Source organism: Dromiciops gliroides, chromosome 4 (genome assembly GCF_019393635.1).
Source record: "Dromiciops gliroides isolate mDroGli1 chromosome 4, mDroGli1.pri, whole genome shotgun sequence".
Classification (NCBI taxonomy): Eukaryota; Metazoa; Chordata; class Mammalia; order Microbiotheria; family Microbiotheriidae; genus Dromiciops; species Dromiciops gliroides.
Genome location: NC_057864.1, coordinates 104878674 through 104896122, shown reverse-complemented (window position 1 = coordinate 104896122; position 17449 = coordinate 104878674). Strand labels below are relative to the sequence as shown.

General features: G+C 44.4%; 1 protein-coding gene across 2 annotated transcripts in view; it reads left to right on the top strand.

Annotated features, from left to right (window-relative positions):
• SLC41A1 (solute carrier family 41 member 1) overlaps positions 1-10965 on the top strand; it is a 39543-nt gene extending 28578 nt beyond the window's left edge. For both annotated transcript variants that reach the window (XM_044005389.1, XM_044005388.1), the window contains exons 10-12: positions 762-896; positions 1506-1654; positions 8369-10965. In XM_044005389.1, coding sequence (XP_043861324.1) covers positions 762-896; positions 1506-1654; positions 8369-8554 — 470 coding nt within the window. In that variant the 3' untranslated portion in view covers positions 8555-10965. The remainder of the gene's footprint in view (positions 1-761; positions 897-1505; positions 1655-8368) is intronic.
• The last annotated feature ends 6484 nt before the right edge of the window (positions 10966-17449 follow it).

Here is a 17449-nt window from a genome sequence, read left to right as displayed (position 1 = left end):
AATTTGATTGTATTTAAAAATATAAACACTGGGGCAGCTAGGTGGCACAGTAGATAAAGCGCTGGCCCTGGATTCAGGAGGACCAGAGTTCAAATCTGGCCTCAGACACTTGATACTAGCTGTGTGACCCTGGATAAGTCACTTAACCCTCATTGCCCCGCAAATATATATATACACACATACATATATATATGTGTGTGTGTGTGCGTGTGTGTGTGTGTGTGTGTGTATATATATATATACACATATATATGGTATATATGTGGTATGAGATAGATAGATAGATAGATAGATAGATAGATAGATAGATAGATAGATAGATAGATAGATATCATGGTAACAGGATGATAGGGCCCTGGAGCTACTGGTTTGTGGGCTCCTGATTTGAGGCATAGACATATGGCCTAACTCTGGAATCTCTTAGGACATGCTTTTTTCTTTTTATATTTTTTTCTATTTATTTCTACTTTTATGGAAGATCAGAAGCATTGCTCTGAGATATTACAGAACCTATTCATGTCTCCTAAGGCTGATAGACAGCACTAATAAGAAAGAAAGGTGTTTGAAATCTGCAAATGTACCTGTTTACTTTGGAAACCTGCCTGCCTGCTTAAGGATACATGAGCATGCAGATATAATGTATGCCCCCAAATGTGGAGGAGGGGGAGAGAGCTTGGGGATGAGTCAGCCTGGAAGTCTTCCTGGAAGTGAGGGACAAGGTTTCCATTTCCTCACCTTCAAACCCCTCTCTGGCTCTGCAGGTGTTGGAGGCAATCTGGTGGCGGTCCAGGCCAGTCGAATCTCCACCTACCTGCACATGAACGGGATGCCAGGGGAAAGCTCAGAGACAGCGCCCCGGCGCTGCCCTAGCCCTTGCACCACTTTCTTCAGTCCTGGTAAAGCTCCCTTCTCTAGACTTTTGGGTACTTCCCAGACTTGAGACACAGAGACAAATGATTGATTCATAAACTTCAGGTTCAAATCAGAGTTCAGGGAGTCCAGCCCCTACTCAAACAACGGATCCCATCAGCTTATATCCCCAACAAGTGTTCATCCAGGAAAAAGACCTTCCTTCCAGTGACAAAGGAGCCCATTCCCCTAAAAGCAACCCATTCTGTTTTTATACTTCTCTCAGTGTTAGGAAGATTTTCCTCATGATAAGGACAGTCTTCAGTACTGAGAGGCCTAATTTATTGCTAGATACTGGGAACATCCCTTGAGGATCAGATTGAGCCAAGGTGCCCAGATGGTCAGGAGAAACCATATGTTGTGGTAGGTTAGACTCTTCTCATTTCCCCAGGAATCCTGAAGACCTGAGGTTGGTGGAATGTAGATAAAAGAGGTGTTAAGTATCTCTGGGTCAGAGAGCCAGTTACTTGATGTTGTTGAGGCAAGCCGGGTGGCCTAGGCTCCCTTGACCACCTTGAATTTCCCCTTCTTTTGTGGAGGGACCTCACAGGAAGGTTTCTTGATCATCCAGCTTTGTCTTCCCCCTTGTTCCCCAGATGTGAATTCACGCTCAGCCCGAGTCCTGTTCCTCCTTGTGGTGCCTGGACACCTGGTGTTCCTCTACACCATCAGCTGCATGCAGGGTGGGCACACCACCTTGACCCTTATCTTCATCATCTTCTACATGACAGCTGCACTGCTCCAGGTATGGGGCTGCTAGGGGAGAATGGGGAAGGGGAGCTTACAGGGCTACCGGCTTCCCTACTGGGCTGGTACTTTCTCTGGGGGCTGTTTCTTCCCAGCTTTAGAGAGGATAAAGATCTAAGGTAAGGACCATGATTTGCTGTCCCACACTGTGCTTCCTGTACTGCTCCCCAGAAGTCCTACACACACACACACACACACACACACACACACACACACACACACACACATTCAGACACCCAAACACAGACACACAGAACCACATACATAGACACAAACAGGCATATCTACCCAAAGTGGTAGACACCAAGGCACTGTGAGAGAGATAGAAGAAAGAGAGATGAAAATAACCCAGGTATCTTGACTCCTAAAATTTTTTTTCATTTTCTACTAACTTTGGCCTGGGTCAGGAAAATGAGCCCATGGCCCTGTTGGGACCATCTTGGGGAGACTGACTTCTTTGTACCTCACACAAGGGAGTTGGGCAACTAGGTGGCACAAATGATAGAGCACTTAGGCTTAGAATCAGGAAGACCTGAATTCAAATCCGACCTCAGATACTTACTAGCTGTGTGACCCTAGGCAAGTCATTTAACCCCTATTTGATTCAGTTCTTCAACTGCAAAATGGGGAAACACTGGAGAAGGAAATGGCAAACCACTCCAGTATCTTTGTCAAGAAAACCCCATAAACAAAAGTCCACGGGGTCATGTAGAGTTGGACACAACTGAGTGACTGAACAACAACAAAGGGGAGTTGGGAGAGGGTGCTAATTCCCAATAGCTCTTGATGCCTTATCCTCTCTGAATGTTCCTTCCTGGTTACTTTCCTTGTGTTCTACACAAGTCGCTGGCTGGAATGTGGGAACAGCTGCATTCCCTTCCCCAGGACATGGTCCTCCAGCTTTTCAACCACTCTCTTTATATGGGTTTCCTCTGCAGCTGCCAAGAAGGGTGTGAGGTTACGAGTGGTTGGCCAAGGACAGCAGAGAGGGCTGTGGCACAGCAGCAAGACTGCTCTCTGGAGTGAGGGGGACTCCTGGCTTCCATGGGCAATGGACGGAGGGCAAGAGCAGTGGGCCATGCCTACAGCTCAGACATCCAGTTCCTTCATCTAAGGGCCCTGGGGATGCAATTTTCATACCACAATATTTACAAAGTAAATCTCTCTCTGGTGTCTGTATTTGAACCCAGATGTTTAAAACCCACCTAGTTCTCACACTGATGCTTAACTATTTAGAGAATCCAAATGATAAGCAAAGTCCAGAATGCCCAAGGGATACAAGCCTTGCCAGTTAGGTACAGGAAGGGGATGAAAGGGGAGGCAGAGACACATATCATAGGATTTGTACCTAGAAGGGATCTTCAAGACTGTCTAGCCCACCCCACTCTGAGATGCAGAGGAGGGGAAAGGATTTGACCAAGGTCACACAGTTAAAGTTATCCAGAGCAACAAGTAACCCAAATGTAACTTGTTTTTGTACCAGTCGGCCACAATCTTTTAGCTATCTTCACTTCCTAATCCTATTGTGCTACAGCAAATGTTAAAAATAAGTTCTGGTTTCCTGAGCCCACGCTTGACTGCATGAGGGAAGGAAGCTTGGACTTAATCAGATGTTGATGACCATGAGTAGTGACGGCAGTGGCTTTGCAAATGGTAATTCTCCCGATGCTGCCAGTGATGATACTGAAAATTGGTTAACAACCTCCATCCCGCTCTCAGAATCCTAGAGCTGATTGAGAGAAGGAATGTCAGAGGCCACCCTGAGAAGGGCCTCTCTCCCCAGATGGCAGTCACACAAAATGACAAGCCTAGGTCCTTGTGAATTACAGCAAGAGCGATTTCAGTTAGCATAGATTAGGAAGGGACCTTGCAGTTTACCCAGTCATTTTACAAATGAGGAATCTGCCCAAATAAGGAGTAATGAGAGATCTGAACGAAGGTACTTTCAACTCCAGCTGCCTTTCTCTGCAGAGAAAGAAAAAATAATAGTTCACTTTTATATAGGGCGTCTAGGTGGCACAAAAGATAGAGTGCCAGACCTGAAGTCAGGAAGGCTCATCTTTGTGAGTTCAAATCTGGCCTCAAACACTTACTAGCTGTGTGACCCCAGGCAACTCACTTAACCCTGTTTTCCTCAGTTTACTCATCTGTAAAACAAGCTGGAGAAGGAAATGACAAATCACTCCACTATCTCTGCCAAGAAAACTCCAAATGGGGCCACAAAGAGTTGGACATGACTGAAAATGACTAAACACCAGCAACATTTATTTAGCTCCTTAAGGTTTGCAAAGCACTTTACGTATTATCTCATTTGATAATGAAAATTAAAGAGTTTAGGTTCAAAAGAGATCATGGGATGTGACACTTCCATCGCCAACCACATTTGAGAAAAGGGGTGTTTATGTCTCTCCCTGTGTCTCCTCTACCCACTCTTAAACACCTCCCTAATGTTACCCGCTCCTTCTTCCTCACATCTCCAGTCTGAAGAATTGCTTCTTCCCATTCTGTCATTCTCCCTGGCACACTCTCCTTGGTTAGTGATCTCTGTGGCTCCTCTAACTATCCTGGTTATGGACCTTCGAGTACTAGAAACAAAGTGTTTGAAACAATGGCAGATAAGCTTCCCATAGTCAGTCACAGAACATGGAGCTAGAGCAGGCAGGGGTCCTTGGGATCCCGAGGCAGGTAACACGGCACCAGAAGAGAGAGGGGCTCTGGGATGGAATCCAAGATCTGCCCCTTACAACTGCTGTGACCTCAGACCAGTTGGTCCATCTCTTTTAGCTTCAGTTTCTTCTTCTGTGAGGTCCCTTCTAGCTCGAAATCTATGAGCCTAGAATCTCATCATCTAAACATCGGAGGAGTCTTCCAGATTCCAAGTCCAGTGCTCTATCCACTGAGCCACCCTGCCTCAGTTGTCCAAGATCATCATTTTACTGAGGAGGAAATGGAGGCCCAGAATGGAGAGTGCATTATCCAAGGATACATAACTAGTCAGTATAAGAGCCTCCACTAAGACCCTACTCTTCTCATTTCAAGCCTAGTGCTCTTTCTCCTATCCATGGGACCTTCCTTGTCTCCCTCAAGTGAAAGTTTTCTCTCCCTCCTCAGATTTCTCCATAGCACTTTGCCTCAATTTCTGCTGATTTCACTGTCTCTGGTATCATAGCTTTTTGTGTACACATTTTCCCGTAGGAGATCGCAAGTTCCTTGAGAAGCAGGGTCTTGGTGATATCTCTTTTTGTATCATCAGTTCCTGGCACAGTGCTTTGTACATAGTAGGTATTTGTTGAATGGACTGTCCTTGAAGTGGACAAGGCTTTGAAAAATCCCTAGCGTCCTTGTAGTCCTGGGACCAGGGACCCCATAAGAATCATAGTTTTTATGAGACTCTACAGCCTTGAAGTGGGTCTTGGAGAAATGCCCCACCACCATTGTCTACCCTAGGTGGAGGCAGAGGACCACAACTGGGCCTTGCACTAGATATGAGCTCTGGACAAGTTACTTAACTCAGCCTCAGTTTCCTCATCTGTAAAATGAGCCAGAGAAGGAAATGGCAAATTAGTCTAGTATCTTTGCCAAAAAAAAAAACCAAAATGGGGTCAGGAAGAGTCAGACACGACTGAAAACAACTGAACAACAAAGGCTTTACAACCTCCAAACCTGATCTCCCAGCTGCAGCAAGGGAAAGAACTATGGTCCTAGATTTTCAAGGAACTGAAAAGAAAGACCACAAGGGACTCCTGCTCAGATCTCAGGGTATTCACTGAGGACAAGCATTCATATGAAAAAGTGAGCTCTTCAGAGGCTATAGACTCACATGGAACAACTTCAGAAATAGCCTCAAAGAATACCTCTCAGGACCCTGGTGTTATGTATCAAAAAAAACATAAAGAATCATCAGAGAAGCCCTGAAAGAGTGATTTTGAAGACATCCCCTTCCCAAAAGAAATATTCCAGCCAAGTGACTGAAAATTGGTCCAAGGAAATTGTCAGAGGAAAAAGAGACAAGGAATATAATAAATATAGGAAAAACTTGGGTGTGACCTCAAGTCCCATCACCTATCAGAGAGAGAGTAAAGGAAGGAGATGCCATAAGCAAGTTCCCCAAACAAAGTCCATATTGAACATCAGAGTACTTATACTGGGGGGAAAAACCTGTAAGTAATGAACGCAGGAAAAGCTTTAGGTGTAGTTCACTGCTTAGCCAACATCAGAGAATCCATACTAGAGAAAAACCCTATAAATGTAATAAATGTGGAAAGGACTCCAGTTGGAGCTCCCAATTTATTCAACATCAGAGAATTCATACAGGAGAAAAACCCTATGGATATCAAGAATATGAGAAATCTTTCAATCAGTGCTCATCCTTTATTCAACATTAGAAAATTCGCATGGGAAAGAAACCATGTAAGTGCAGTGAATATGGGAAAAGCTTCAATCAGAGCTCATTACTTATTCAACATCACAGAACTCACACTGAGGAGAGACTATAAGTGTCAAGAATGTGAAAAGGCCTTCACTCAGAGCTCTCAACTTAGCATCACTGAATTCATTCTAGACAGAAACTTGCAAATGTGATGAATGTAAAATAGCAAGTGCTCATAAGTGATTCAATTAAGCAAAGATATCTTATTCCATCCTATAAGTATTTATTAATCATCAACAATGTGCAAGTCACCATGGTGAGTGCTAGGAATAAAGGAATGTAAACTAATAATTTTGTTTCAAAGCTTTAGGCAAAATCTGTGAGAAACTTGAGGGAAAAGATAATTTTCATTGGCCTGAGACAGCTCCTACTTTCTAGTTATTTATAGTCCAGTGGAAGATGTAAGAAACAAAGATATCTACAATACAAGACAGTGTGGTAGAAGTGTCTTGTATCGGATTGAATTCCATTATTGGAGTGCAAAGTAAGGAGGGATTTTTCCAGCCGAGGTCATCAGTGAAGGGACCTTGAAGTAGGTAACATTTGAGCTAGATTTTCAGGAATGGCCAGAATTTTGTTTTGTGGTAATAATAGCACCTACCTCCCAGGGTTGTTGCAAGGATCAAATGAAGCAGTAATTATAAAGCACTTAGTACAGTGCTTGGCACTGTAAGTGCTATAGAAGTGTTAGCTATTATTAGCTATAGAAATGTTAGCCATTATTAGTTATTGTTATTATTATTTAATTATATTACTTAAACCCTGAAGTTTCATCTGAAGGGTCCTCTTTCATAATTGTAAAAGTAGTTGCTCACCTCTCCTTGTCTCCTGCCCTTGAACAGGAATGTCTTCTCATTCCAGTAACAAACAGACCCTGCCAGCTGCTTGGCAGATACTCCCCCAGAGTCCTCCCTTTTCTCTCGGATAATTCTCCCTTCCTCTACCCCTCCCTCTACTGTGAAAGATGTTACTTGTTCATCCTAAATTGCCTCAGAATGCTGCCGATTTACCTTGTGCTCTAAGTGGGCCTGAAATGTATAAAAACCAAATCTGTGCCCTAGAAAGTTGGCAGAGAGGGGAGGGTGTTATTGTAGAAGTAGAAATGCCCAGATCTGGCAGCTGATTGGATGTATGGGGTGAGAATACCAGGGTCACGAACCTGCACAACAGGAAGGATGGTGATGTCCAGATAGAAAGATAATGTGTTCTGTTTTGGACAGGTTGATTTTGAGATGCCTATAGGACATCCATTTTATAATGTCCAGTACCCAGTTGGTGATGCAGGTCCAGAGCTTAGGGTTATATAAATCAGCAGGATAGATAAATCTGGGAATAATCTATGTAGAAATGATCACTGAATGCACAGAGGAGGAGGAGAGTGTGTAGAGAGAGAAGAGAAGAGGGTCCAGGATCAAGCTTTCAAGCCTAGCAGCAGTCAGTGGGCATTTTGATCCCACAAAGGAAACTGAACAGAGGCCAGACAGATAGGAGGAGAGCCAGTCGAGACTGGTGGCATGAAAACTCAGAGAGGATAGAGTATCTAGAAGAAGGTGATCATCAGAGTCAGATGCTGCCAAGAAGTTCAGAAAGATGAGGACAGACAAGGGGCCAGCAGATTGGACAATTAAGGGATCATTGGGTAATGTTGGAGAAATCAGGTTCAGTTGAGTGATGAGCCCAGGAGTGAGAAGAGAGAATGTGTTGGCAACAGGTGTAGACCATTTTTTCCCCTGAGAGTTTGGCTGAGGAAGGGCAAAGGACGATAGTTTTAGGGAATGATAATATCTACTGAGAATTTTCTAAGGATGGGGGAGATTGGGTATGTTTTTATGTTGGGAAGGGGAGGGGTGGTTGTGAGGGTGGTTAAGCAAGATTCATGTTGATTGATTAGCACTTGCTATTTTCTTCCATAACAGCTGGGTCCCAGTACTAAGCTCTCTCTTCAATCCTACTTCAGGACAGCGACCTAAACAGCTGTTACACCCCAGTACCTTAAATAAAAGCCCTGCCCTTTTTAACATAAGATGCTTACAACATTTCTGTTTTAGACTTACTTCCAGATTGGTATTGCTACCCTCCTGTCCAGGGCGGTATTTGTAATGTTGGGCAAAGGGAGTGGAGGTGAGGGAGGGATTGTGGAGAGGCAAAGGATTGGACAGCATGGTCTGAAGCTAAAGATTTTGATTCTCTGAGGCCTGGCCACCTAAGCCTTCTAGTAGTGGACCAAATGGGCTGGCCTCAAGCGACAGGTTTCATGCAGCTGCGTCTCCCTTCTCTTCTCAGGTGCTGATCCTTTTATACATCGCAGACTGGATGGTGCACTGGATGTGGGGTCGGGGTCTGGACCCAGACAACTTCTCCATCCCATACTTGACAGCCTTGGGTGACCTGCTAGGGACCGGCCTCCTGGCGCTCAGCTTCCACGTTCTCTGGCTCATCGGGGACCGAGACACAGATGTCGGGGACTAGCTTCCGCCCTTCCATCCTCATCACCTTGTATTTGATTTCATTTCTTTTTGGTTTTCTCCCCATCTTCCCTTCTAGGACTTCACTTTGATATTGAATTCTCATTATTTTCAATGGGAATTTTTAATATGTCGAGCCGAGTTTGTACAGTGAGCATTTAGGAAGGTTAGATTGACTGAGACAAACAGCATGAGTCAATTTTGAGACAATCACCAAGTGCAATTTCATGGTGGGTGCCTCCAAGCAGGACAGGAGACATCTTTCTGGGAAATAGGGACAGGGAGTCCAACCTCAGCAACCTCCATGTTTGACTAATAGGGAGCCTTTTGTGGGGGGCTCTGGCTTTTTGGGTTGGCTGGTGGGGATAATGAAATCATCCCCTTATTTCCTTGAAAATGGATCATAAGAAAGGAGCTGAGTGGGGAGCAGATGCTCCTTAGCCCTCTTTTATGCTGCTGAAATCTGAACCACCCCTAAAGAGAGTGAGGCGGGGTACCTGCTCTCATTCTGGTATCTCCCTCACTCATAACTCTTAAGTACCGCCAGTAACCCATCCCACTGTTCTCCAATTGTCTAACACTCCCTGGAAGAAGCAGATAGTGGCTCGGTTGCCCTTTACCAGCCACAAATTCTTCCAGTCATTCAAATACTGATACCCACATCCTCTCAGGGCTCAAACAACAGGCTGAATGTCCCTTCCTCCCTCTCCCCCATCCATTTTACCCACTCCCTTGTCCGTGTTTGAGCACACCCTGCCCCCTGAGTGCAAGCCAAGGGGCTGGGTCAGGAACTGGTTCTATGGTTTGAGAGTTGGGGGAAAAAGTTCTACTTCTCCCTCTGTGTTTAAAATCACACTGAGTCAACCCAGGAAAGCTCTGTGGTTTCCTAAGCAGCACTTCCCCTTCTCATCTCCCCCCTCCACCCTCTCCGGTCATGTTCCTTCCCCTCAGCTTCTGTCTTGGAGCATTCCTTCATTCATTTATTCATTTATCCAGCAAATATTTATTGAGGACTCACTGTGTACAAAGCCTAGAAGAACAGTCTTCTCCCAGACCAGCCCCCCAGGAAGCTGATTTTTTTCTCCTACATCATCATCTCTTTGCTACCTAAAGCCTTGCCTCCCCACTTCCTTTGGTCTCATAGATAGAACCTGCCTTTGACCTTGGCAGTGAGAGAGGGCTTCTTGAATCTGAGCTTCACCAAACTTAGTCTTCCCTTTTCCCCCTTTGTTTTCACTCCTACCTCTTCCCAGCCCTGACCACAACCAAGGTGCCCAACCTGCTTCCTCCATCAGGGTTCTTGGCTTTTCTCCCAGGTGGATGACTGCTGAAGCCAGAAAGAGCCTAATTGCCCCTCCTCACACTCCCATCCCTCAACTCTTAGGATCCTGCCCATTGGGCACCCAAGAGGACCCAGAATCGGTAGTCTGGACCTCATGCAGTTGCTGCTGTTTTTCTCTGCCTGATACAGGGGAATTGGAAGGAAACTGGGGTTCTCAGCATCTCCACCATGTATTGCTCTGGACCAGATCAGGAATCTGGGGAAAACTGCACACATACACTCATGCAAGTATGTTTCTGGGCATTTGGATACATTTGGATGGTGTCGCTCAGCTTCTTTGTTCTAGGGCACCCCACAAAATCTTCTTTCCTAGCCAAGAGGATGGTGGGTAAAGGAGAAACCAGTCTCACCTACACTCCCAAATTCTCCTATCCCCATCTCCTGGATTGTCCTCCTAGGGGCTGCTTAGGCAGGAGCCCCATCTCTTATTGATACCAGTCTCATCACTGGGACCTTCCACTGAATTTTCTTTATTCCCAATCCCTCATCCTAAAATCAGAACCCTAGTTGGAAGTGACTTCCATGGTCATCTGCCTACTCTGGGCTGTGTCCAGCAAAGCTAATTCATCACTGCTTGGACTTGTCTTCTCTGCTTCCCCTGCCTGACCTCCCCCCCCCCATTCCTCTACTATCCTCTCCTTTCCTCTCTACACAAACAGCAAAACAAACCCCTTCCTGAGGCCATCCCTCTTCCAGCTTCACTTCCCAGTTTGGCCAACTTATCCAACTCATCTTTCCCTCATCCACAGAGTCCCACTTGGGACAGTGAGTGGACTCCCCCTCTCCCTCAGGTCCTAGGTATGTGGCCTTCTCTGAGAGGGGAAGAAAGAGGAGCTGTGGAATGAGGGAATATCACTGAAAGTGCAAATGCATCCAAGGTTTTTTTCCCCCAACTGTGCATGTACTTTAGACCTGGCTGCAAGGAGCAATGTTGGTTTACTCTTGTATTCTTTAAAAAGTTCCAGAATTGTGTCTTAAGAGAATTATTTATAGTTGCTATAACTGAATTGACAAGTGTCAACTTAACTGATAAATTATATTTGGTAAAATAAAGAGGACATTTATTTAGGTCATGGGTGATTGCTTGTGTCTGGCTAGAGGGGACTTCTGAGTAGGAAAGAGGCAAAACCAACATCATTGGGTACAGTGAAATCTCAGACTTAGATCTTAGATCAATCATTCAACGAGTACCTGCACCGCTAACACATAGCAAGGATTGTCTCCATTTTACAAATGAAAAAATATATACAGAAAAGTTTAGTGACTTGCTTACAGTCACACCATTAAAAAATACTAAGGTCGAGACTTGAACTCAGGTCTTCTGACTCCAAGCATAATGCTTTATGTAGTGTAAAACCACAAAGGTCTGTTGAGTTCACTAATGTTCAAAGGGCACTGGAGATCTTTTTCCTCCCAAGGCTTCTGATATAGTTGAGGTAGGACAAACACTGTGCCCAACAAGATAAATCCACCAAACCCTAAATCTGTTTCTGCAATGGAATATACCCAGATTAGCACTATGATGTCACCAATTCTGTCTGGTGAGACTTTTAAAGCCTAATGGAAAGAACCTAACTGGTTGGTGTGATGTGCTTAGAGCTCTCCTAAAGCCATTATTGTCGTTCCCTGCACAGAGAGCTATCAGCCCTGTTTTTTAGGAGCTGGAAATCTGGGAGCCAGAAGCTAGAATTCAGAGGAGTTAAATGATTTGTCTGCAGAAAACCTCCCTGGGAGCAAATCTATGATGGCAGAGCAGAGGTGAGATGGTTTAGGGTTCTCGCCATAGAAATGGAAGTGGAAGAAGGAAACCACCTCCTGACTAGAATGGGATGGTTGGTACTCCCAGTGTTCTTTTTCCTGCCTCTGAGGACAGAAGAAATAAATTGTGTCTGGCCTTCCCCACTCCATGGCTCCTTCCAGTGAAATAGATAGCTAATCTCTTTATCAGGGTCATAGCAGGTTGGCATACTCCACTCTAATCTGAGAAGCCATCTCCTCCCCAAATCCAAGTATATCACTACTAATTTCAAGACACCACCATTTGTTATCTTGAAGAGCTGGGGTGCTCACTTCCTTCAGATTAAAGGTCTCTCTCTTTGCCTGTCTTGGGTCTCAGAAACCAAGTTGAGAAGTGTTCCTGCTCCTAGAAATTCTCCCCATTTCCTCTGTGGTGGTGGGGCTGGGAGGAGGGAAGTATTGTTTGGTAAGAATAAAGCAATGGGGGGGCAGCTAGGTGGCACAGTGGATGAAGCACCGGCCCTGAATTCAGGAGGACCTGAGTTCAAATCCTGCCTCATACACTTGATACTAGCTGTGTGACCCTGGGCAAGTCACTTAACCCTCCTTGCCCCACCCCAAAAAAAAAAAAAAAAGAATAAAGCAATGGACTAGGAATCAGGAGACTTACCCTTCCTCTGACTTTCCATTTGACTTCAGCCATGTCAACTAACCTGTCTGGGCCTCAGTTTCCTCATCTGTGAGATAAAGGTGAGATTTTCTGCTCCTATTGACCTCTTAGTATGATTAGTTTGCTATACACTTGAAATGTCAAGCATCAGACCCTTCGTGTGACACTCCCCCCCCCCCGCCCCCACTGCTAAATGTTGTCCAAGCCAGATGAAAATGTAATTGGGAAATATTTCATTAAATAGATTAAAATGTAATAAAACATAGATAATATTACATTTTAAAATAAAGTCAATATGCTGCTCACAGGGATCCTTACATATGGATTAGTGGTCCCTGATTCTATTTAACACCACTGCTGGACATAATTTCAGAGGTAAAGAGACCCGTTCTGTCCAAGGAAGGCTCAACAAATTATAGTTGGGAGATATAACAGTAGCATTGGCCATGCAAGGTGAGATGGCCCTGCCGCAGCAGGAAAAGGCTGGCATACCTAAGACAAGGTATAAAAACAGCAACCCCCTTCCCGTCCCCTCATATTCTGTGAAGTCAGGTTTTCTGACAATAAAAACAGATGCATTAGGGGCAGCTAGGTGGTGCAGTGGATAGAGCACCGGCCCTAGATTCAGAAGGACCTGAGTTCAAATCCGGCCTCAGACACTTAACAATTACTAGCTGTGTGACCCTGGGCAAGTCACTTAACCCCAATTGCTTCACCAAAAAAAACAACAGATGCATTTATGGGAAGTGATAGTTAATGAGCGGCTGTCTCAGAGCCACTAAGGCCCAGGTTTGATTCCTGCCCCTGACACATTCTAGCTGGGTGAACCTACACTTGACCTCTCACGACCCTAAGTAACTTGAAGATCCCAAGAGGACAGCCTACATTGGTAAGGAAAGTCTCCTCACCCAACAGTTCCTGTACTAAAGAAATCACAGATCCTGTCTCTCTCCCCATTTAATAGCACCTCTTGTGACCCGCTGTGTTAGTGTCATGAGTAAGAAAAAAAAAACGAGAATTAAAGAGCCCAGTGCAAGGAAGTAATTTTTATTTGACAGGAATCACTGAGACTTAGTGGGTTGAGGATAAGGCTCTGGAAACGTGTGTCTTATTCAGAAAGGGGTAGGGGTAGTAAATAAAAAGGAGTAAGGTGGTGGGATGGCTATTAAGAAGTGATACTCATGAGCAGCTAGGTGGTACAGTGGATAAGGCACTGGCCCTGGATTCAGGAAGACCTGAGTTCAAATGTGGCCTCAGACACTTGACACTTACTAGCTGTGTGACCCTGGGCAAGTCATTTAACCCTCATTGCCCCCCCCCCCCCCCGCCAAAAAGTGATGCTCATGAGGAAATACAGAAGCCAGAGGGGTAAACATAGTGGAAAACATTTAGGAGAACAGCATCTGAGATAGAAATAGAATTCATGTGATCATGGGCATGTTCTAGAGAACATCTGGAAATAGAGAATGAATCGAAGAATGAGATTTCCCAAACACATCATGGATTTATGTCAGTGATGGACTACTTCAATTAGGCAAGGATAGGCTGGAGTTGTCTCTCTGTCCAAAGCAAAGAAGCTAATAGTTCCCTGACATGGCTTTTTTTTTTTTTAGTTTTTTCAGGGCAATGAGGGTTAAGTGATTTGCCCAGGGTCACACAGCTAGTAAGTGTCAAGTGTCTGAGGTCTTTTAAAGGAAGAAATTGTCATTAAGACATGTCAGGGGGCAGCTAGGTGGTGCAGTGGATAAAGAAGGATTCAGGAGGACCTGAGTTCAAATCCGGCCTCAGACACTTGACACTTACTAGCTGTGTGACCCTGGGCAAGTCACTTAACCCCCATTGCCTCGCTAATAAAATAAAATAAAAATAAAGTTAAAAAAAAAGATGGAAGAAATAACAAGGAATTTCAAAATTCAGGGTTGGAAGGGCATTCAGAGGCCTTCTAATCATCTCTTCCTCATTTTCTTCATCTGTAAAGAGAGAGTAATAATGGTACCCACCTCCCAAAGTTGTTGTGAAGATCAAATAACATATGTAAAGTGCTTTGCAAACCCTAAATCACTATATAAATGCTGATTATTATTAATAATAATATGACCATTGCTAGTCCCTACTATCTTGAACAAGAATTCCTCAACAATATACAGGTGTTGCCCCAGCCTTTGTTTGAAGACCTCTAGTGAGGAAGGACCCCCCCCCTCCTAAGTCAGCCCATTGCACTCTGAGATATCTATGATAGTTGGAAAAATTTCCTCCTTAAATTCAAATTCACATCTTTGTAACTCCCATGCTTTCCTCCTAGTGCTCTCTGCCCTCTAGGACCAAGCAGAATAGATCTAATCCCTCCAGATGACATCTCTTCACATACTTGTGTGCCCCCTGTCTTTTGTTCTCCAGGATAAATATCCTCAGTCCTGTAACTGATCCTCATAAAGCATAAAATCATCGCCCATCACCATTCTGATGACACTTCCAAGTTTATTATTCATTGTCCTTCCTAAAATAGGACACTCAGAAATGACCACAGTACTTTAGGTGTCATCTGACCAGGGCACAGTATAATGGAATGATGCCTTTCCTAGACTTTAATATTACCATTGGCTGTAAAAAAAAAAAAAGTTTAAGGATTTCTTTTGTTTTGATATTACCTTCATTTCAAAATACATCCCTCCCCTTCCCCTACACAGTGAACAATCTCTTGTAACAAAAAATAAAAAGGGAGGGGAGAGAGAAATCAACAAAACTAACCAATGCATCAGCCAAGAATGATACCTAGAGCACCCCATGTCTGCAAATGGAAGAAGGTACATTTTCTCATCTCTTCTTTAAGGACGAGCCTTGTCGATGTGGACATTTATTTTGATTTGGGGACCCTACCTTTAGGCTGAGATTAGAAAGCCTTAGGCCCTCAGGGTCTCTTCCCCTCCCCCTCTGCTTCAGCTGAGCCATAAAGCCCTGTGGGCTGTAGAAGATGCCAGGTCAGACAGCTGCGGGGGGGGGGGGGGGGAAGCCCCCAGTTCCCTCCGACCTGAGTGGAGCTATCCGAGAGATGCTGGACTCTGGCGTAGCCTGTGCTGAGGCATGTGAAGCTGGAGCACCCCTCCCCCCACCAGCCGCAGCCCTGGCTGGAGGATTAGCTTGGTCTGTGGGGGCGCAAGAAGCCCCGAGATTTGAGTGGAGAGAAGAAAAGGTGTATATATATAGACCTGGGAGTTAGACAACAAAGGGGGTTCGGTCGGACGCGGGGCAGACAAGAGAGGCTGAGAAGAGGTTCGGACCAACGAGAGCGGACAAGGACGGAGAGGTTCGGACAAGGAGACGGGGCTGAGAAGAGGTCAAGAGGGCAACTGACGAGATTAAAAAGGAGAGATGTGGGACAAGAGGAACAGCAACGCAGGACTAGGAGCAAAGGCGGCAGAAGACAGACTGACCAGCAGGCAGCAGAGAGCATAGAAGCAATCAGCACAGGGTACAGGTTGGAGAAAGTGAAGATTAAGAGGAGTTAGAAGAAAGTAGCTGAGCAACGTGCCCTGAGGCGAGAGGCGGCTAAGGCCCTTATTGTATTCAAGAAGTTCAAAGCGCAGCAGGTGGGAAAGAGACACACCACAATGCTGTCAGGTTGTGCATTTTAGTTCCCTGTATTTATAATTTTAAATAGTATCTCATACCTAAACTCTACTTTGATTATTTAGTTAAGAGCCTTCTTAATCCTGTGCTTATCAATTTGGGAGTGGAGCAGTGTGGTGGAACTTTATAAATGGCCCACATTAAATTAACGAAGTCAGATAGCCAAATAGTCAAAAATCCACAGATTAGTCATCCACAGATTAGGCCCCCCCAAATTAGCCCCAGTCAACAAAAATATTTCTACATTTGAATGGCAACCGCGGCAGGACTTATGGCCCAATTATAATTTTCCAAAATGTATCATTTTTCATATAAGCTTATAATTTTTCATAAATCCAATTATATAAAATTTCCCACATTTGATATATTTATTAATAATTTTTTTACATCGATGAATGACTATCTTGTTTTGGGTTTTTTTTGCAGGGCAATGAGGGTTAAATGACTTGCCCAGGGTCACACAGCTAGTAAATTCAAGTGTCTGAGGCCGGATTTGAACTCAGGTACTTCTGAATCCAGGGCTGGTACTTTATCCACTGCACCACCTACCTGCCCCGCTGAATGACTCTCTTAACAAAGCCTAAGATCACATTAGTTTCTTTGGTAGCCATCATCACAGAGGGGACTCATTCTGGGTTTGTAGTGCATCAAAACCTCCAGAATTTTGGGAGACAAATTTCTTTCTAGCCGTGCCTCTCCCACCCTGTACCTTTCAAGATGATTCTTTAAACACAGGTGTTAAATGTTCATTTCTTGGATTTTAGCACAATATTCTAGCCCACAGAAGTCTTTCAGGGTTCTGCATCATCCTGTATGATAACTGGCCCTTCCAGCTTTGTCATCGGCAAATTTTTTTTTCTTTCTTTGCTGGGCAATGAGGGTTAAGTGACTTGCCCACAGTCACACAGCTAGTAAGTGTCAAGTGTTTGAGGTCAGATTTGAATGTAGGTCCTCCTGAATCCAAGGTCGGTGCTTTATCCACTATGCCACCCAGCTGCCCCTCATCTGCAAATATAAGCTTGCCATCTATATATATCTTCACCCACCTTCCAGTATGGATCTAATTTTTACCAACAAAGTTGGTTAGTAGAATAATAATGAAAACCCCAGATATAATTTTACCATGCCATCTTAGAATTTGTGATCTAAAATAGAGGAAAGAATAGGCTGCCATAAGCTGCAGATTTGGGGAAAGCAGCAAGCATTCTTCAGAGCATTAAGAGGAAACATAGATTCCCACAGCCTACAATTCTGCTAGGGAAGTCAATCAAGAAGATGGGGAGCTCTCAAGAATAAAATTCTAATGAGACAAAAATAGGCAGTTACAAAAAGAAAGGAAAGGGGGAGTTGTCTAAAAAGACAAAGTAGTCTATCTAAAGTGATACGCAGGGAATGAATCAAGGAAGAAAAAATTCAAAGAGAAATGGTAAACTGGGGGGAAATACTTGCATCAATATCACTGATGAAAGTCTAATATATCCAGAACACACATGGAATCAACACATAGAAGACCAAGAGCCATT